The following is an 18,425-nucleotide window of genomic DNA, read 5'->3' on the forward strand; positions in this document are numbered from 1 at the left end:
GGAGGTTCGGACGGGCACATCCAAGACACCCTTCAAGCAGCCATTGACCAGATCGAACAAGTAGGTCACGACTTGAACCTTAGGTGCTCCCCCACCAAATCAGAGCTTCTCCTTCTGCCCCCCACGAGACGCTTCAGGACATCGCCCCCGAATATCGACCTCACAGTTGAAGGGCACTCCATACCCCAGGTAGACAGGATAAGGGTGCTAGGTCTTCACCTTCAAAGCAACCGAGCAAATCAGCGTACCTTGCAAGCACTACAAACAACAGTAGATAACACGCTACGCCTCATAGGAAGGATCTCCAATAAACACGGAGGGCTTCGAGAGAAGGAACTGATTCAGCTCATCCAAGCTTTTGTCCTAAGCAAAATCACCTTCGCACTACCATATCTCTCACTCTCTAGGAAGGAAGCGGACACTGTAAACTGCTTGATCCGCAAGATACACAAAGTCGCTCTTGGTGTTCCGATTAGAGCATCCACACAGAGGGTGATGGCCACAGCCACAATCAATACCTTTGAAGAATTAACCGAAGCACATCTATCATCGCAATATCACAGACTCTCCACCACTGCAGCTGGGCGTGAGATCCTGAGACAACTTCACTACGCCCCACCACTCAACGAGAACAAGCAACATCAACTTCCTCCGAACATACACGGCCAATGCCACATCCAACCCCTACCCAGAAACATGCATCCCGAATTTCACGTCGAACGCCGGAAACTTCGAGCCAAGGCGCTACAACGCAGCTATGGACAGGCGGAAGGAGTTTACTACGTGGACGCCGCAGCCTATAAAACTATAAATCGTTATGCTTTAGCGGTCGTAGACAAGCAGGGCAACACTGTTCGTTCAGCATCAGTCAGGACCACCTCAGCGGGCGACGCAGAAGAGGCCGCCATTGCACTCGCATCAGGGCTACCTGATTGCGATGTCATCATCAGTGACTCGAAGACTGCTATCCGGAACTTCAGTAGCGGCTACATTACAAACATCGCGCACTCTCTACTAGTCGCTCACCCGCCAAAAAACTACATCGCTCTCATCTGGACTCCAGCACATCAAGGACTACCAGGCAACGAAATGGCTCATGCCGCTGCTCGAGGATTCACGGACCGAGTGGACGGAAATGTGGGCCTTACCCCAGAAGCCAATGACTCCCAACAACAGACCAATAAAGACGCACTCATCACATTCCATGAAATTTGCACACATTACAAACACCAACGCCTAACGTATCCACCTCTCTCTGTGTCGAGCACGCGCCAGAGAGAAATATTGTGGCGCCAACTACAAACTCGCACTTTTCTTACCCCACGCACTTTGCACTTATTCTTTCCCGACACATACCCGACACCCAAGTGTCGCTTCTGCCCTGTCCAGACTGCAGATCTCTCCCATATAATGTGGAAATGCCCCATCAAATATCCCCCCCGCAACCTCAAACCATTAATTAGTAGCGAGGAGCTGTGGGAGACTGCCCTGCGCAGCTCCGATCCCACCCTGCAGGACCGAGTCCTGAGGTGGGCTGAGGAGGTAGCGGAGGCCTACCACGACTGGTAGGCGGACGTCTGGCAGCACAAGGTGCTAAGACTCGAGCACACAGGCCTCCCTCTCTCCCCCCCGGCCCCTCCCCTTTCTTAAAAAGGGAAATAAAAGTTCATTCATTCATTCATTGGCGAAGTTAGCTTTATAATTGGCCTCGCCGTTCCCCTCCATGTTCGTCTACCGGCATATCCGTCTTAACCGATGTATACATAGTTGACAGAACTACGCATCATGTTAGAGCGATAAAAAAGCAGCAAGAAGTAAAGTATTTTCTTTCTCGCTATCCGTCGCTAATCCTTCTGTGTATGACACAGGTCGAACCGAAGGACCAAGAAAGAATTAGTTGCGGACAGCGGAGAAGTCCTCCACCAGCCGGCAGTCGTTGCTAACTGGCTGAATAAACCACACGTGGTTTTCGCTTTACTGAACTAAATTGCCAACATAGGGTCCAGACGACTGGTTACGTATACCCGCACACACGCACACACACACACACACCCACCCACCCACCCACCTGTTGCTGTAGTTGAGGCCCCAGAAGAAACTCCTGGGTCGAACCGTCTGGTACATTCCGGACGTGGGGCGGAGCTTCATGAACCATTTTTGGAACAGAGCGTGACGCACCGAGCTCTGCGAGAGAGAGAGAAAGAGAGAGAGAAAAGTGAGAAAGGAAAGGTAGGGAGGTTAACCAGGCTGAGCCCGGTAGGCTACCCTGCACTGGGGAAGGAGGAGAAGGGATTGAAAGAGGAGAAGGAAGAGAGAAATTCACAGTTCACACCTTGCACATTTACAGTCAAGCGTTCAGCTCTGCGAGGGGTATCGAGGTGCCGGTGAGCGAGAGAGACATAATCTCACACCCTTGCATTCACCTCGCTAGCGTCCCGGGGCGATTTGCTCGCGCTGGGAGAGAGGTCAGACGCATTGCTACAGACCTCGCGCGTCACTCGGCGTCAGCTCCCTGCGCCTCTCTCGGCCAGGAGCTCGAACGTCATCCTTGCCAGAAGCTTACTCGTCATTATGGGTGCGTCAGGCTTTGCGCCGTCTGCGTTGCTGCCTAACCTCGTGAAATATAGACCACACTTGGTATACGCGCTCTAAGTGCGCAGGAACGGGACCATGTATATATATGTATACATACATATGTATGCATATATATGTATGTATATATATATATATATATATATATATATATATATATATAGTTTTAAAAATAGACGCACGTAGGAAAAACATAACAGTACTTTACTGAAGTTTCGGCCGGGGTCCTGCCTTCATCAAGAGGAGCTCGTTGAAGACGCTTGATGAAGGCAGGACCCCGGCCGAAACGGCAGTAAAGTCCTGTTATGTTTTTCCTACGTGCTTCTTTTTTTAAACGACTTCTGTGCCGGCTGCTGTGATTGTTTGCTTCTCTGATATAATATATATATATATATATATATATATATATATATATATATATATATTGAAAGACGGAAGACGACCAGGTCAGGCTGCACTGGCAGACCCGCTTATTCCGCAGACACGACCCAGGCTCAACCACGACGAAGAAAAACAGGGATGGTGATGGCTACATACAAATGAGAACGATGAAGTACGTTAAATGTGCTTACACTAATTTCCCCCCTCGTGGAAGCGGCCAACCTGGCCGGAATGAAAAGATCGGCTGAACGGGGAATAAAGTGCTTCATGCGGGAGATGTGAACAATTTCTGCACTACGACGACGACGGACCGCGACGGAGTGTAGCGGAGTGACTAGAGAGTTCACTGCGGAAGTTTGTTGTAGGAGTGTGTAGGGCCCAATGTACCGGTGAAGGAAATTCTCCCAAAGTCCCGGGGTTCGAACCGGCGTCCGTAGGAGGACTGGGTTACCAGGATGGATGGCGATGTCGCGGCCTTTACGGTCGCATCGACGTTTTCTTTCTTCTTGGGCAGCGGCGGTGTTGCGACGAGCAATTTCACAACAATGCGCAACTCGAGCTGTAAACTCTTCTGGGAGGGAGGTGTTAGGCGAAGCAGGAGAGAAATAGAATTCGGTGTCGAAGACGGAGGAGGCAGATCGTCCATACACGAGGAAGATAGGGCTGTAACCGGTAGTTCGTTGTGTCGCAGTAATATAAGCGTATGTAACAAAAGGACGGACGTTGTCCCAGTTTGTGTGGTCAGGACGTAAGTACATAGAAATTATGTCAGAGAGCGTTCGGTGGAAGCGTTCAGTAAGGCCGTTGGTTTGCGGGTGATATGTAGAAGTGGTTTTATGCTTCGTATTAGTCTCCCGCAAGACTTCCTCGAGTACGTGGGACATGAAGGCTTTGCCACGATCGGACAAAAGAACGTGAGGAGCACCAGGGCGCAAGAATATGGATTGCAAGAAAAAGTCAGTAACCTCAGAAGCAGCACCAGATCGAAGAGACGCAGCCTCGGCGTATCTTGTTAAGTGGTCTACCGTAGTGACGATCCAGCGGTGACCGGAGGGCGTCAACGGCAAGGAACCGTATAAGTCAATTCCAACGAACTCGAAAGGTTCGGTCGGACATGAAGGCTGAAGAAAACCGGCAGGAGGGGATGTGGAGCGTTTACGGCGCTGACACAACGCACATGAGGCAACGTATTTTGCTACCGTTGTAGACAATCCAGGCCAGAAGCAGTGGGTCTTGATACGGTCGTAGGTCTTGTGGAAGCCTAAGTGGCCGGCGGCAACGTCATCATGAACTGCTTCTAAAACTCGAAGCAGCGAAGTATGACTGGGACCCACTTGTCACCCGTGGGATGATAAATATAACTATGAAGCACCCCATCTTGAAGGCGAAATTGTCGAAACTGGCGTCACAAGCGGCTGTTGGGTGGTTTAGTTAGGCCGCGATGGCGATCATTGAGAGTTCGACAGTAGGAGTCTGTGTGCTGAAGGGAAGTTAAAGCGGAGCGTGAAGAAATCTGAGCTCGATCCAGTGACATTAGCGTGAGTTGGTAGGAGGCAGGCGTTGCGGCAGAGCGACGTGGTAGAGACGGGGAGTGCGCACGATCGATAGAAGGCGAAAGCGGGCATCGATACAGTGCGTCTGCATCATGATGACATTTGCCAGACCGGTACGTTATCGTGAAATCATATTCTTGTAAGTGCAGTATCCAGCGTCCCAGGCGTCCTGACATGTTCTTCATTGATGATAGCCAACACAGAGCATGATGGTCGGTGACGATGGTGAAGTGGCGACCGTAGAGATACGGGCGAAACTTCTGAATGGACCAAACAATAGCCACGCAATAATGCTCTGTGATCGTGTAGTTCCGTTCAGATGGCGAGAGGGTCCGGCTGGCATACGCCACAACCTGCTCTTTAGACGCGGGACCCCGTTGCAGGAGCACTGCTCCGATGCCTTGTGCACTTGCGTCAGTGTGGAGTATAGTGTGCGCCCTCCAATCAAAATGGCGAAGCACCGGTCCGGAAGTGAGATGTTTCTTAAAGGCTTGAAATGCCGACTCACAGTCTTCGGACCATGTGAAAGAGGCACCGGTGACCCGTAGCTTATGTAGAGGAGCTGCTATTGTAGCACAATTGCGTATAAAACGGCGATAAAAAACGCTAGACCGAGAATGCTGCGCCATGTTTTTTGATTCGATGGGCAAGGCAATTGAAGCACAGCAGTAATCTTCTAAGGGTCTGGTTGGATGGGGTCTTTTGAAACTACGTGACCCAGCACTTTGATGCTTCTGCTGGCAAATGTGCACTTTTTAGTATAAATCTGGAGGCCAGCATTTGAAATGCATTGGTGGACTTCGTCTGATCTCTGCAGGTGTTGGCTGAGCTGGAAGAAAAAACAACGATGTGATCCAGATAACAGCTAGAGGTCTTCCACTTTATGCCACGAAGAACAGTGTCGATCATACGCTCAAACGTGGCTGGAGCGTTGCACAGGCCAAATGGCATTATATTAAATTCATAAAGTCAGTCCGGTGTGGCGAAAGCGGTTTTCTTTTTGTCAGCCTCGTTCATGGGAATCTGCCAATATCCCAATCGCAGATCAAGGCTGGAAAAATATTCTGCTCCTTGTAGTGTATCTAAGGCGTCCTCAATTAGAGGCATGGGATACACATCCTTGCGTGTAATCTTATTGAGCGCTTGATAATCAACGCAAAAGTGAACGGAACCATCCTTTTTCTTCACCAGAACGACAGGAGACGCCGAGGAACTGGATGAAGGTCGTATAATATTTCGTGCTAGCATGTCATCAACTTGTTCTTCAATGACCTTCCGTTCCGACTGCGAAACACGATATGGGCGACGGCGCATAATTGTTGAACCGTCGGTTTCGATGCGGTGTGCAGCCACGGAAGTCTGGCCCAGTGCGGTGGCACAACTATCAAAGCAGGATTTGTGCTTAGCCAAAAGGGCGAGTAACGCATCCGACTGGAAAGCGGTTAGGTCAGAATCAATTAAGGCTCGGAGAGAAGAAGAATTCAAACCTGAGGTTCGTACTGGTGACGAAGAAGCAGAAAGCGCTGCGACAGAGATCAGTGGCGGGTCAGTGAAAGTTACCACGGTCATCCCTTTGGGCAACAGCACAGGATCAGGGGTTGTGTTGCAGGAGAACATGAGAGCTTGGCCACATGAAAACCGGACGAGACAAGGGGTGACTAGAATTCCTCGTGAAGTGCAGCGTGGAGATGGAGTAACCAGTGCGTCTCCATCGGTTACCTGGCTGGATGTGACAGCTACAATATGTTCGTGACCAGGGTACAGGACGTAGTCTGCAACGACGGCCAAGTTCAAGATGAAGGGTGACGACTCCAAAATAAGTGCATCCGTGGTATCTGTAATGTGGACGGCGTTCTCCCTACATGATATAACAGCGGAGGCAGAATGCAGGAAGTCCTAACCGAGAATAAGTTCATGGATGCACGCGGGTAGCACAATCATCTCAATGTGGTGACGAATGCCGTCGATCCAAACACGAGCCGTACATTGTCCGAAGGGGTGAATGAGTACGTCATTAGCGCCGCGTAACACGGGTCCAAGATAAGGCGTTCTGACTTTACGGAGCCGTGAGCACAAATCACTACGCAGAACGGAAACAGCGGCACCAGTATCGACGAGAGCTTGCACAGGAACACCTTAGAGAGTTACAGATAGCATATTGGCCAGGCGACAAGGAGGTATTTGTGATGTTCGACAGGATGCAGTTTTCCCTCCAAAAACTGCAATCCTTAGTTTTCCGAGTGTTGGTCAGCAAGGCGGGAGATGGGGCGAAGCGGTGATGCAGAGCGGCGGCGAAGGAGCCGCGAAGAAGGGCGAACGATGCACGATGTATATGACTCTTGTGGAAGATGAACAGGCGCAGCGAGCTTCTGTTTGGCAACTTCTGAACGGCCAGATGAAGACGCGAAGATTTGCCGCAAGCTGGTAGTAAACAGTGACCATTCGGCGAAGTCAGTTTCGTGGTTAAAATACCACGTCTTCGCAACGTGGGCCAGATAGAACGCGACGTTAGTCAACTTCTTTCTGTCTCTTGGTCCACCCATTTGCCGAAGTCACGTGGTTGTAATTGTCGAGCCAGTCGTCGACGTCATCCCCGCGGAGACCCGCAAAGACTGGTGGATCACGTTGAGTGGTGGTAATGGTGCACGATGTCATTGCAGCCGGTGTCGTGGGACTGGGAGCGTTAGGGGTAGCGATAGTGCCAGCGGCTGACGCAGGGGTGGCCATAGCTGTAGGGGTGGCCGGGCGCAGGCGGCGACCGGAATGTAGCTCCAGGTAGGGCAGGAACGGAGGAGGACGTCGGGATCTTGACGCACCTCCACCACTTTGAAAAGACGGAAGACGACCAGGACAGGAAGCACTGGCAGACCCGTTTATTCCGCAGGCACGGCCCAGGCTCAAACACACAGAAGCAGAAAAACAGGGATGATGATATACACTAGTACGCTCGGTTATTCCTCGATGCACTATCAGCACTACACGGCCACATGTAGTGATCATAGCACACGTTCGTTTGAACGAAGGAGAAGACAAGTATTGCCTTTGATTCTAATTGATTTGATTCTTAACGCACTTTGGGGCTTATCTTGACCCTAAAGCTGGATCCGCACGGTCCGACGTATCGCCCGTTCAGCCCACACACAACAGTCACGTGGCTGAGCTGTAACGAATCGCGCCGCTAGCAGGTCGTCTGCGTCGTTTTTGTGTGTGACGTGATTCGGTGGTGCTGAGCTTCGTCATGCTCATCCACTGGCTAAATCGGCAATCCATCTGGCTGTGTGAATCCCGCTTAAACAACAATCGCCCTTTGTCTCGCGTGCGTTTCCTGTATTGAACAGTATGTTAAAAATTTAATTATGGTGTTTTACGTGCCAAAACCACGATCTGATTATGAGGCACGCCGTAGTGGGCGACTCCGGAAATTTGTACCACCTGGGGTTCTTTAACTTGCGCCTAAATCTAAGTACACGGGTGTTTTCGCATTTTTGAACAGTATGTGCTCGCTAGTTTCCTGTCAATACATTCAATGTCGAGACTTATGCACTCATGCCACCCGTGACCTGAAAGCACCGGGCGGGCCGCGTTATAGAAAGAAAAGGCACAAAATTTCAATGGCGATTGTTTTATGACAATTCTCACTGACTTGAAAACTAATGTTGGTAGTATACCAAGTATGACTGCTGGTATTTCTACTAAATGAAATGCATTTTCATAATCTATGAAGACCATATAGAGAGGCTGATTGTACTCCGGCAGATTTATCGATTACCTGATTGATGACATGGGCATGATCCATCATAGAATATTCCTTCCTGAAGCCAGCCTGTTCTCTTACTTGACTGAAGTCAAGTGCTGCCCCGATTCTATTGGAAATTATATTGGTGAATATATTTATTATACCATACGGAATTTATGCAGTCACAGAGGCATTGCGTAGTCAAGGAGTAGAGGAGGCATACGTGAATATCTTGGCAAATATCAACAAAGATTCCTAAGCTGCCTTGGTTTTTCAGAAGAAAAGTAGAAAGTTACCTATCGAGAAAGGTAACTCTCCAATGCTATTCACTGCATGCTTGGAACAAGTATTCAAGCTCTTAGACTGGGAAGGCTTAACAGTGAGGATACGGTGAATATCTCAGTAACCTTCGCTTTGCAGATGACATTGTCCTATTCAGTAACCATGGGGACGAATTACAACGAACGATTGAGGACCTTACCGAGAAAGTGTGAGAGTGGGTTTGATGATTAACATGGAGAAGACAAAGATAATGTTCAACTGCCTGGCAAGGGAACAATAACTCAGCATCGCCAGTCAGCCCCTGCAGTCTGTAAATGAGTACGTTTATCTAGGTCAATTAATTACAGGGGACCCTGATCATGAGAAGGAAATTTACAGAAGAATAAAATTTAGTTAGAGTGCATACGGCAGGCATTGCCAAATCTTGACTGGGAGCTTACCACTGTCGTTGAAAAGAAAAGTGCTCAATCATTGCATTCCACCGGTGCTAAAATGTAGGGCTGAAACTTGGAGGGCAACAAAGAAGCTCGAAAACAAGTTAAGGTCCGCACAAAGAACAAAGGAACGAAAAATGTTAGGCCTAACGTTAAGAGACAGAAAGAGAGTGGTGTGGATCACAGAACAAACGGGGATAGTCGATATTGCAGTTGACATTAAGAGAAAAAGATGGAGCGGGGCAGGCCATGTAATGGGTAGGTTGGATAGCCGGTGGACCATTAGAGTTACAGAATGGATACCCATAGAGGGGAAGCGCAGTCAAGGACAGCGGAAAACTAGGTGGGGTGATGAAGTTAGGAAATTTGCAGGCGCAAGTTGGAATCAGCTAGCTCAAGACAGGGGTAATTGGAGATCGCAGGGGCAGGCCTTCGTCCTACAGTGGACATAAATATAGACTGATGATGATTATGATGATGCCAAGCATTATTCCCTTGTAGACTTGTTAAACCTACAAAGCTGTGTACGCTTCTGAAGAAGTTCGCCATGTACATGTTTTCACCGACTTAGGAGCTTCCTTTACAATATCAAACACTGTATAAGGGCTCGCTGTTCCTTCCACACATTTGACGGCTGTGGGTGTCCTATTAACTCAAGTAATGATGACAACATAATCTGATAGCGCCTTCCGCAAACACCAGCATGTCAGGAGATGCAGCACTTAGTCGCAGAAATTAAAATTGTGGATGTTTAACTGCGCACACATACAACATCAATCACGTCACCAACTCACAGCTGTTCATTTGTGAAAGGTCACTAATACGAATACATGCGAATGCAAATCACAGCAAAACCCTTTTCAAGACATCACGTATGCTTATCATTTTACTTTCTCTTGCTTTATCTAGTCTTTGATCACTTGTCTTTCTTTTATTAAGAGGAAGGGCAAGCGATCGATAACGAGGCACGTGGACGAGTTGGCGCGAGTTAAATTACCCCGGCTGGCTGTTTCACACATTGGGAAAGAGAAACGAAAACATTAAAGACAGTTGCGAATTGCTTGTTATTACGAATACGAAAAGACAGTGGGGGCCCGAATGTATCCAAGCATGTGCGCGTATGATTACATTCCCAGCTGCAGCTACAAGGTGCATGCATCTAAATAGTCCGGATAAAGGAAAAGCAGATGTTTCGACAACTCCATTTAGTGTGCGCACACATATCGCAAACACAGATGGGGTCAAGTGGTTCCCAACAACAGTGACAACAATGTGGTCCATTGTTGGTTACTTCGCCAAGCACGATATCCACAATTGGAATGGAAATATGCGTTTTCCGTTTCCGCACATTGCTGCGTCTCGAGACCCATGGGCTTTGTGTAATCGAGGCAAGGGATACTGGAATGCCATGACACTGTCTAGGATAACACCGACGACTTTAAGTTTTATAATTATGCATTAGGACTCATTGCAGGCATTAGACTTATTGAAGAAGCCTAAAGCCGCTGTGATGCTATCAAGTTGCGGAGGATTGCTTGACTGGAAACTATTGTAACCGAGTCACTTACCTTCCAGCTGCTGATGCCCTTCTTGTCCTGGAGCCAGTAGTAAGGGTATCTGTTCCTGCAAGTGAGGCGTGTCAGATAATGCAAAAACAAGAGAATACAATGAATTGGCTCGGCTTGCTTATTTTCTGCACAAATAATGATGCTTACCAACTGCAGGGAATGGGCCAAGAAGTGGGGGTTAGATGGGAGGTAATTGTTTTAATGATAAAAAGACGCGAAATTTGGAAGTAGTGCAAACAGTAAGAGACTAGTTACAGCAAGAGTGATGGTAGAGTATAAAACGTATTGCTTATAAAAAAACGAACCGCTAATTAATCACAACTAATTTCGAATAATAGAATGAGTGATTTCGACAAGGATGTGATTATTATTTCAGGAAATTAACATGGTTTGCTAGTCATATAATCATGATGAGACATAGTGATCTTTAGTTAGGCATTCTGTTATTGGTACTTGGTCATTCGGTGGTTACATAGAAAATGCGCTCGGGCCAAGTGTCCCTGCTGACGATGTTCGTCGGCATGGCATCCCAATAATCTTAGAGCACTACTTATTCGTACGTCAATAGATTCGATGTAGTACACTGTATACACATAAGGTCGAGCGGATAAGTTTCCTTTGTACCAGCGCACACACACAAAATAAAGTGTACCCCGTACAAAAAAGGATGGTTTGTTGGGCCAGTTCGCATTCTATTCTTGAGGCAAGCAACGCTAACAGAATACTAATCTTTCAAGGAAAGCAGACACAGCTCTACGGAAGATAGACAGGCGCTGGGTCTGTTTTCCTTTCGGTCACGTTATTTCTGCGCGCTGCTTGACTCAAGCACAACTACCATACCATAGTATCTAGGACAAAACATAGCCCTCTTTTCTCGGCCAACTCTATTTCAAAAATGCATACAATCAAAATTTTAGTTTCTCATTTTTTTTCTTTTATTCGTTTACAAATGAGATGACGGAGAAAGAGAACGAGAACGGGAAGATTGTATGGTTGCCGGGCTTCTTCTCCTGCAAGGCGGCTGACTGGGCTAGTTGTTAATTCGTGTTAACAGCGTGCCCGCGTTGAATCTCCCGCTGTTCCCGATTCACTATCCTGCAAACGCGCACAAGCTGAGGCATTCCAGAAAACGCAAGCGTTCAACTGGGAACGCGGCGACTCACTGCAGCGCGGCGTAGACGTGCGTGACTCGCAGCACCCGGTGCGGGCTCTCGTGTATGGCCTGCGCGACGAGCTGCACCAGCTTGACCGAGGGTCTGCGCACCACCGAGCCCACGGGCAGCAGCGAGCACCAGCGGCCCGATTGGACCTTGCGCACGACGCGCTCGTCGCCATCGACCGCCACGCGCCGGCGCCGGCGCACTGGGGTCGGTCGGGTGAGCGCGTCCTCCTGCAGAAACACACACAGACGCCGTGCCCTTTCGGCATGTACACGACATTGCTCTGCCAACACAGCGCGAGAGCGTTCCACACACCGTTACACACACCGTGAAAAGGAGGATGCGCAGCATTATGTTACTCGGAATTTACATTGCCCGCAGATTGTCTGTGGGCAGTGATTATGTAGCGTTTATGAGACGGACGCACGACAGGTTACCAAACGAACCGTACACTCATGTGGGGTTTATTTCGCCAAGTGAGACAGCAATATAAGTACACATGCAGAGGGTCAAGCATGTTGTCACCTTTCTTGTGTCCGTACCGTAAGCGCTACCATTATTGCTTTCGGTATGAACGGGCTGTCCCCCAAGAAGAAACTCTGCTATAGACACTGTACAGTTAACTTCGCAGTTGGTCGCTGCTCTGGCATCGACGCCTGCTTACGGACTCACCGCGGCGTCGTTGTGGAGGTGGGGTGGGGGGCTCCTCGCAGCTTGGATACGTGTTGCCGCTGCACGAGGCTGCCTGCACGCTGCCCCGCTCCGGGTAAACTGTGGTCGCCGGGTCCGGCAGGATGTTCGCGACGTACATTTCGGCCTGCCGGTCGATGGTTGACTCGCTCGCCTGTGACACACATGGGGGGGGGGGGGGACCAACGAAGTCACCGCGCGGTCCACATCATACTTAAATGTGATCGAATTTTGCACGCGATCTGGCACAGACATATGGATAACTGATAGTGGCATAGTACATCCTGATAGTAGACTCTGGTAGTAGAGTAGTTGATCACGTTTTTGCATATGTTTGGACCTACGGACATGTGATCTGCTGCAGAGCTGCATTTGCCATTTGCATTTGCCATAAAAAAAAAGAGAAAAAAGCACGCGCAGTGTAAACGTCGTCTTTAGGAGTGAACCACTCTGTACTGCTTTGTAAGGACTCCGCTGGCTTTTGCTTAGCATAAATCTAGCGAGCTAGTAAGTTTTTTTCTCGTAGTAAGAGAGGCTGAACAGCAGCATTGTACAGTCTCAAGACTCGTTGTCATGCCGAGTTGGAAAAGGGGAGCTGAGGAACTTTCACACCATGATTTTCCTTGGCCTTCCCCACCACAAGGTGCAATAAAACAAAAACTGAAAGAAAGAAGCGCTTCGTCCTATACCCTACTCCCATCATATGTCAAATTGGTGTGTCTTTTGAATATTTACGTATAACCACTTTCTTCCATCTCCAGCATCATTGAAAGCATGCACACACATTAGGTATTTCATTTATTTTTAGCAAGCTTTGTTGCGTGCACAGGTAGATAAACAGCTACCTAAATGAAACACGTATCTTTCAAGATTCTGTTTCTATTTTTTTTTTCAAAAATGTTTATTACTGTTACGGAAAATCAAGACGACCATTGGCTTTCTTAGATTCCCCAAGAGAAGAACCGCAATTGCACGTACGTGTGACGCCACGCATTAGTATTGTCTTGCATTTAGGCCAATTTAGCACACACACACGCACACGAATTCTACAGACATTATCAGTTATAGGGTTCAGGGTAATATCATGTCTAATGTAAAAATGATCCGAGGACAACTAGGCACTTCTTATGAGTTGTAAATGCGAAAGCATTAATGTCCAATTGAACGACGCTTGCCGGTTCTTCGACTCATCAAACTCCTCGCGGGCGAGCGAGCGCGTTGAGTCGACTGGCGCGTTTCGATTTGGCCTTACTGAGGTGCAGTTAGAACGCAGGGGAGAGCTTGCGCTAAAAAGGAACGAGCGGATAGCACAGTCTTCTGAGAGAGAGAAAGAGGGAGAGCGCGAGGGTGAGGTGGCGTCGAGGCGATGTCCTCTCCCCTCACACAACACGTGGCGTGCTGTCGCGATAGCAGGCGTTCCCTGTCGTCCGCTCTGCTCCGTCTAGGTGCGCTCGAGACATGGCGTCGCATGCAATGGGAATTTACCTGACGTTTCGCTGGTACAGATGACAGACGCCACCTTTTTCGCTCAATGAGGGGACGCCGCTAAGGGGGCCAGAGTGAGCAGACCTGCTTTGCATGGGCTCCGTCTGCAACGACCATCCTGCCCGGACCAAGTCATCGCAGCAGCATCATTTTGGTGCGGACTGAGAGATGTCAAGGAGCGGAATCGATGGATATAATTTTCAAGACGGTAAGTGATGTTCTCAATCAATTAGCGTTGAAGTAGAGGCCACCGAGCTAAGCCTAGCTAGTTATAAGGGTCCCGCCATAGAGAATACACAGGCGCGCTAAGCCTAGACGGGGTTAGCGCTTAGGTACGGGAGCGAAACGAACCCGATATAGACCGACACTGCCTTTCGGCTGGACCTGGTGGGTTTTAAATCATTTCGCCCGCTGCGAACGAGATTTACCGCATCGAATTGCAAGAATTTTCAGAAAGAACAGACCGCGGGAGTACCGATCTACCATGGACGCATGATGAGACGAACTTGAACTCGTAGCTAGCCTTGAGCAAGCTTAACTGCAAGAAGTTGAAGCGAGAAAAGTTACGTTGAAGCGTAGCTGCTATGACTGCGACTGCGATTATTTTCGGAGAACAGCGAAACGTGAGTTATCATGACGTTACTTCCGACGTGGGAAGGAACGCACTAGAAAACAAAGGGGTAGCGAAGGGGACCTTCCGAAGAAGACTGCCTCGCTACCGATTAATGACATCCAAGTGATAATTTTACGTAAGAAACGGCTGATCGTGCGGAATTTCACCAACTATCATTGGTGGGAGCTGTCCTAGCTGCGTGTGGCAACTACGAAGTGTGCAAGGACGAATACCTCCTTATAAGAGTTCGCAACGGCTCTACGATCGTGTTGTTAGCACAACCAGGGAGGATGCCGCTAACCTCTATGGAAGAATGACCGAAGAATGGCGGCAAGTTGTACGAGGTAACGCGTACGTGGCAGCTCCGGACGGAGTGGTTCGTGCAGTCGTTCAAGGCATCGACGCGGGCACTCCACCCGAGGAATTCATGGCGCACGTTAAGGCTTATTCACACCGGCGACTTCAGGAGGTCGCGCGACTGTTTGGTGACTCGCGGCCAAAAAGCGACCGAAGGCGACCGATGTTCAACCCCGGCAAGCACGGCTGAGCGCGACCCGCAAGTCGCAATCCCGGAGATTATCGTGCTCAGCGAGAACTCTCGGAATGTACGCAGCTCGCGCGCACTACGCGGGCACTGTGTAAATTAGTTTCGCGTTTATCCTTTCGATGTTGGTCGCCACTGCGAGAATGACATGACATGACAAGAACTTTATTTGAGTCCTGAGGAACTGAGATCTAGGCGAGCCGAAGGCTCCCCCACATAAGGTCAGTGGCTCCGCCCACGATGGGACCGTGAGGCGTATTTCCAATTGCTAGTAGATACAGCGCTCGACCGCTGGCGCCACGCTGCGCCGCTCGCGCGTACCATGTTTCGAGCCGCCGCCGCCGTTGGAACGGAGGAGGCGTTGACGGAGAAAACGCTGGGCTGGTGGTGACTAGCCTGCTGTTGGGATCGGTGGTATTATAAACGCGTCACTGTTTTGATGATCCAAATATAATCTCACTATCAGGGAGGGAGCAGTCTACCTGACTGGAGCAGTATTTTTTTATGTGGGGTGTTGCTACGCTGCTCTCCGCAACACCCCAACGACCGCCGCTTCGCGTCGGCGCCCGGCACCACGGCTGCCGCCGTGGCACCGGGGTTCAAGCGACCGCGCTGGCAAACAGAGAAGAAAAAAAAGGGAAAAGAGTGATATTAAGAAAAAAAAACGTAGCCAGAGCGGGTTTCGAACCCGCGTACGCAAGATCCCGAAGCCAGCGCCGTAACCACTCAGCCATACAGCCAGGCTTCTGAAGATTGCATTCGTGCGAACCATATGATTGCGTTCGAGCGCCCTCGGTGAACGGAACCACCTAGAAACGCGGTACACGCGAGCGGCGCAGCGTGGCGCCAGCGGTCAAACGCTGTATCTACTAGCAAATGGAGTGTTGCGACCAGGAGACCAAGTCCCGTCGCGATGTCATGGGCCCTCTGGACAGCCCGGAGTTGAATTTGCCTCTTGGATCCCTCTGCTATATTTCTCGATCGTTCGAATCGGATCCTTTTCGCAGTCTTGTCTAAAAGCATTCCAGTTTGGTATTTTCGCCTGTTCGAAATTTTCTCCGGATTCTCGCAGTGGTCTTGAGGGATTCCACCCATCACGAAAGAGCAATGGGGGAATCCCTCAAGACCACTGCGAGAATCCGGAGAAAATTTTGAACAGGCGAAAATACCAAACTGGAATGCTTTTAGACAAGACTGCGAAAAGGATCCGATTCGAACGATCGAGAAATATAGCAAAGGGATCCAAGAGGCGTACGAAAGGGCCACAAAGGCAGTGGGAAGGAGAGAAACCACCCCTGAAATTAATAAATTGATAATCGTCGTCTGCGCCTATGGGAAGCTCATAGAAGCACGACTAAGGGGTCGAGGAGACAGAAAGGCATCAGCAAACTCAAGTTAAAATCGCTGCGGTCATGGCCGAAGCAGAGCAGAATGCGCAAGAGCACTCTAAGCAAACTGGGGCCAACTCTGTGACTCACAAGCGAACGCTAAGCACTGCCAAAATTTTGGCGCTGCTGAGGATCGTCATCGACCCAACCGAGTCTAAAGCGGGAAACAAGACGCTACACAAAATCGCCCACAAAAACCCGCGTAGTGAAGCGGAGTTACTAGACAAAATCAGGGAGCAATACGTTGGGGTCGTGGACACCCCCGCCTGCGCGGAACCGTATCGAGGCGTCGAAAACGATAAACTCGACCACACCATTATGCAAGAAGAGGTATATGCATGGGCCAGAATGGCTGTCAAGTACACGGCAGCAAGAGCAGAAGAGATCGGCAACGCTATTATAAGAAATCTAGAGGTGGAATATATTAAGTGCATCACCAATTTCCTGAACGAGCTTGGAAAATCTGCGGCCAAGCTCACTCACCTCATTCTTAGGGAAACTGTATAAAATGATCGTTATGATCAGGCGGCAAAATTACCTGGAGGATAACGACCTGACGCCTCACACTATGTTTGCTTTCCGGACCAAGCTATCAAAGCCAGACATTCTAATCCTCATCAAGGAGGAACTTCTGAGCAACATTCCAAAGTATGGAGAGCACGTGGTCACGACCCTCGACCTCAAGGGGGCCTTCGAAAACGTTAGCCATGAAGACATACTATCGGGCCTGAACAACTTAATTGCGACAGAAAAATCCGCGGCTACGTCAAGGACTTCCTCACAGACAGGACGCCGACCATAGGGATCGGTACCTGAGGTCGGGCATGTTCATGCTGCCCAACAAGGGCACGCCGCGAGGGTCCGTGATATCACCCCTTCTCTTCAACATCGCAATGGTTGGCCTGGCGGAGAGACTGAACACCATAGACGGCATTTTGTACGCAATGTACGCCGGCGACATAGCGATATGGATCGACGGAGTGCTCGCTGGTACTCAAAGAAGAGAGATTCCAAGCGATCGCCGACTATGTAGACGGGTATGCAAAGGCAAGGGGCTATTCTGCTCGCCTGAAAAGTCGGAAATACTTAAGGTACGAATGCCCAGACAGGGTGAAAAGGTAGACCTAACAGTCATGCTGGCCGGGACGGCAACCGGAAGTACGTACAAACGCTAAGGATCCTGGGAATGTGGATTCAATCTAAACAGAGGGCGGACCACACAATCAGACTGTTGTCTGCGTCTGCTGCCCCAATAACAAGAATGATTATGTGCATCACAGATATTAGAAAGGGATTCAAGGAAGAATACACCCTCAACTTGTAAGAGCATTAGTCGTGAGCAGAGCCACCTACAGCTTCCCCTACCAGCACCTAAACAAAAGGTAAATAAACAAGTCGAGTGAATCCTCAGGAAAGCTTATAAGACAGCGCTCGGTCTGACCACAAGAACCACAAAACTACTAGACCTCGGCATAACAAGTACCTATGATAAACGCAGGGAGGTGCAGATCACCTCTCAATAACATTTTACGGTGTACCACGTCAGGACGAGCCCTCCTCCAGAGGCTAGGCCACCAGGAAATCATAGGAGATCGAACGTACGGTGGACCTATCGGACGAGATCAGGTCTACGTTCAAGGTGGCTCCCATCCCTAGGCACAATCATTCTGTTGGTCATCGGGGCATGCGCAGAAGCAGGGTGGAACCCATATCCAGGATCTAGCATAACAGAAAGAACACCATGTACGTAGACGCTGCTACATACGTGAATGACATGGACGCAGTAGTGACGATGATCGACTCGAGACTATCGGACAAGATCAGGGCACCACTGAAGAACTCCACCGTGTCTGAAGTCGAAGAGGCCGCTGTCGCTCTAGCGGTTACCGAAGGCAACAGCTCCGAGCATTCGCTAGTACTTATCCGATTCTCCGGATGCCTACTGGGGATTCACTAATGATAGGGTATTCAGGAAAGAAGCGATCACCTTAATGGCTTT

At 49.4% G+C, this 18,425-nt stretch overlaps 1 protein-coding gene across 3 annotated transcripts in view; it reads right to left on the reverse strand.

Annotated features, from left to right (window-relative positions):
- The window catches only part of LOC125941363 (uncharacterized), a 102,430-nt gene that overhangs the window by 12,466 nt on the left and 71,539 nt on the right, over window positions 1–18,425 (reverse strand). The window contains exons 5-6 of one of the 3 annotated variants that reach the window (XM_049658430.1): window positions 10,547–10,601; window positions 2,069–2,184 (exon numbers count right to left, since the gene is read on the reverse strand). The exons of 1 other annotated variant lie outside the window; for it this stretch is intronic. In XM_049658430.1, coding sequence (XP_049514387.1) covers window positions 2,069–2,184; window positions 10,547–10,601 — 171 coding nt within the window. The remainder of the gene's footprint in view (window positions 1–2,068; window positions 2,185–10,546; window positions 10,602–18,425) is intronic. One more of the 3 variants, XM_049658429.1, reaches the window with a different exon arrangement.

The sequence above is a fragment of the Dermacentor silvarum genome, chromosome 11, assembly GCF_013339745.2.
Source record: "Dermacentor silvarum isolate Dsil-2018 chromosome 11, BIME_Dsil_1.4, whole genome shotgun sequence".
Classification (NCBI taxonomy): domain Eukaryota; kingdom Metazoa; phylum Arthropoda; class Arachnida; order Ixodida; family Ixodidae; genus Dermacentor; species Dermacentor silvarum.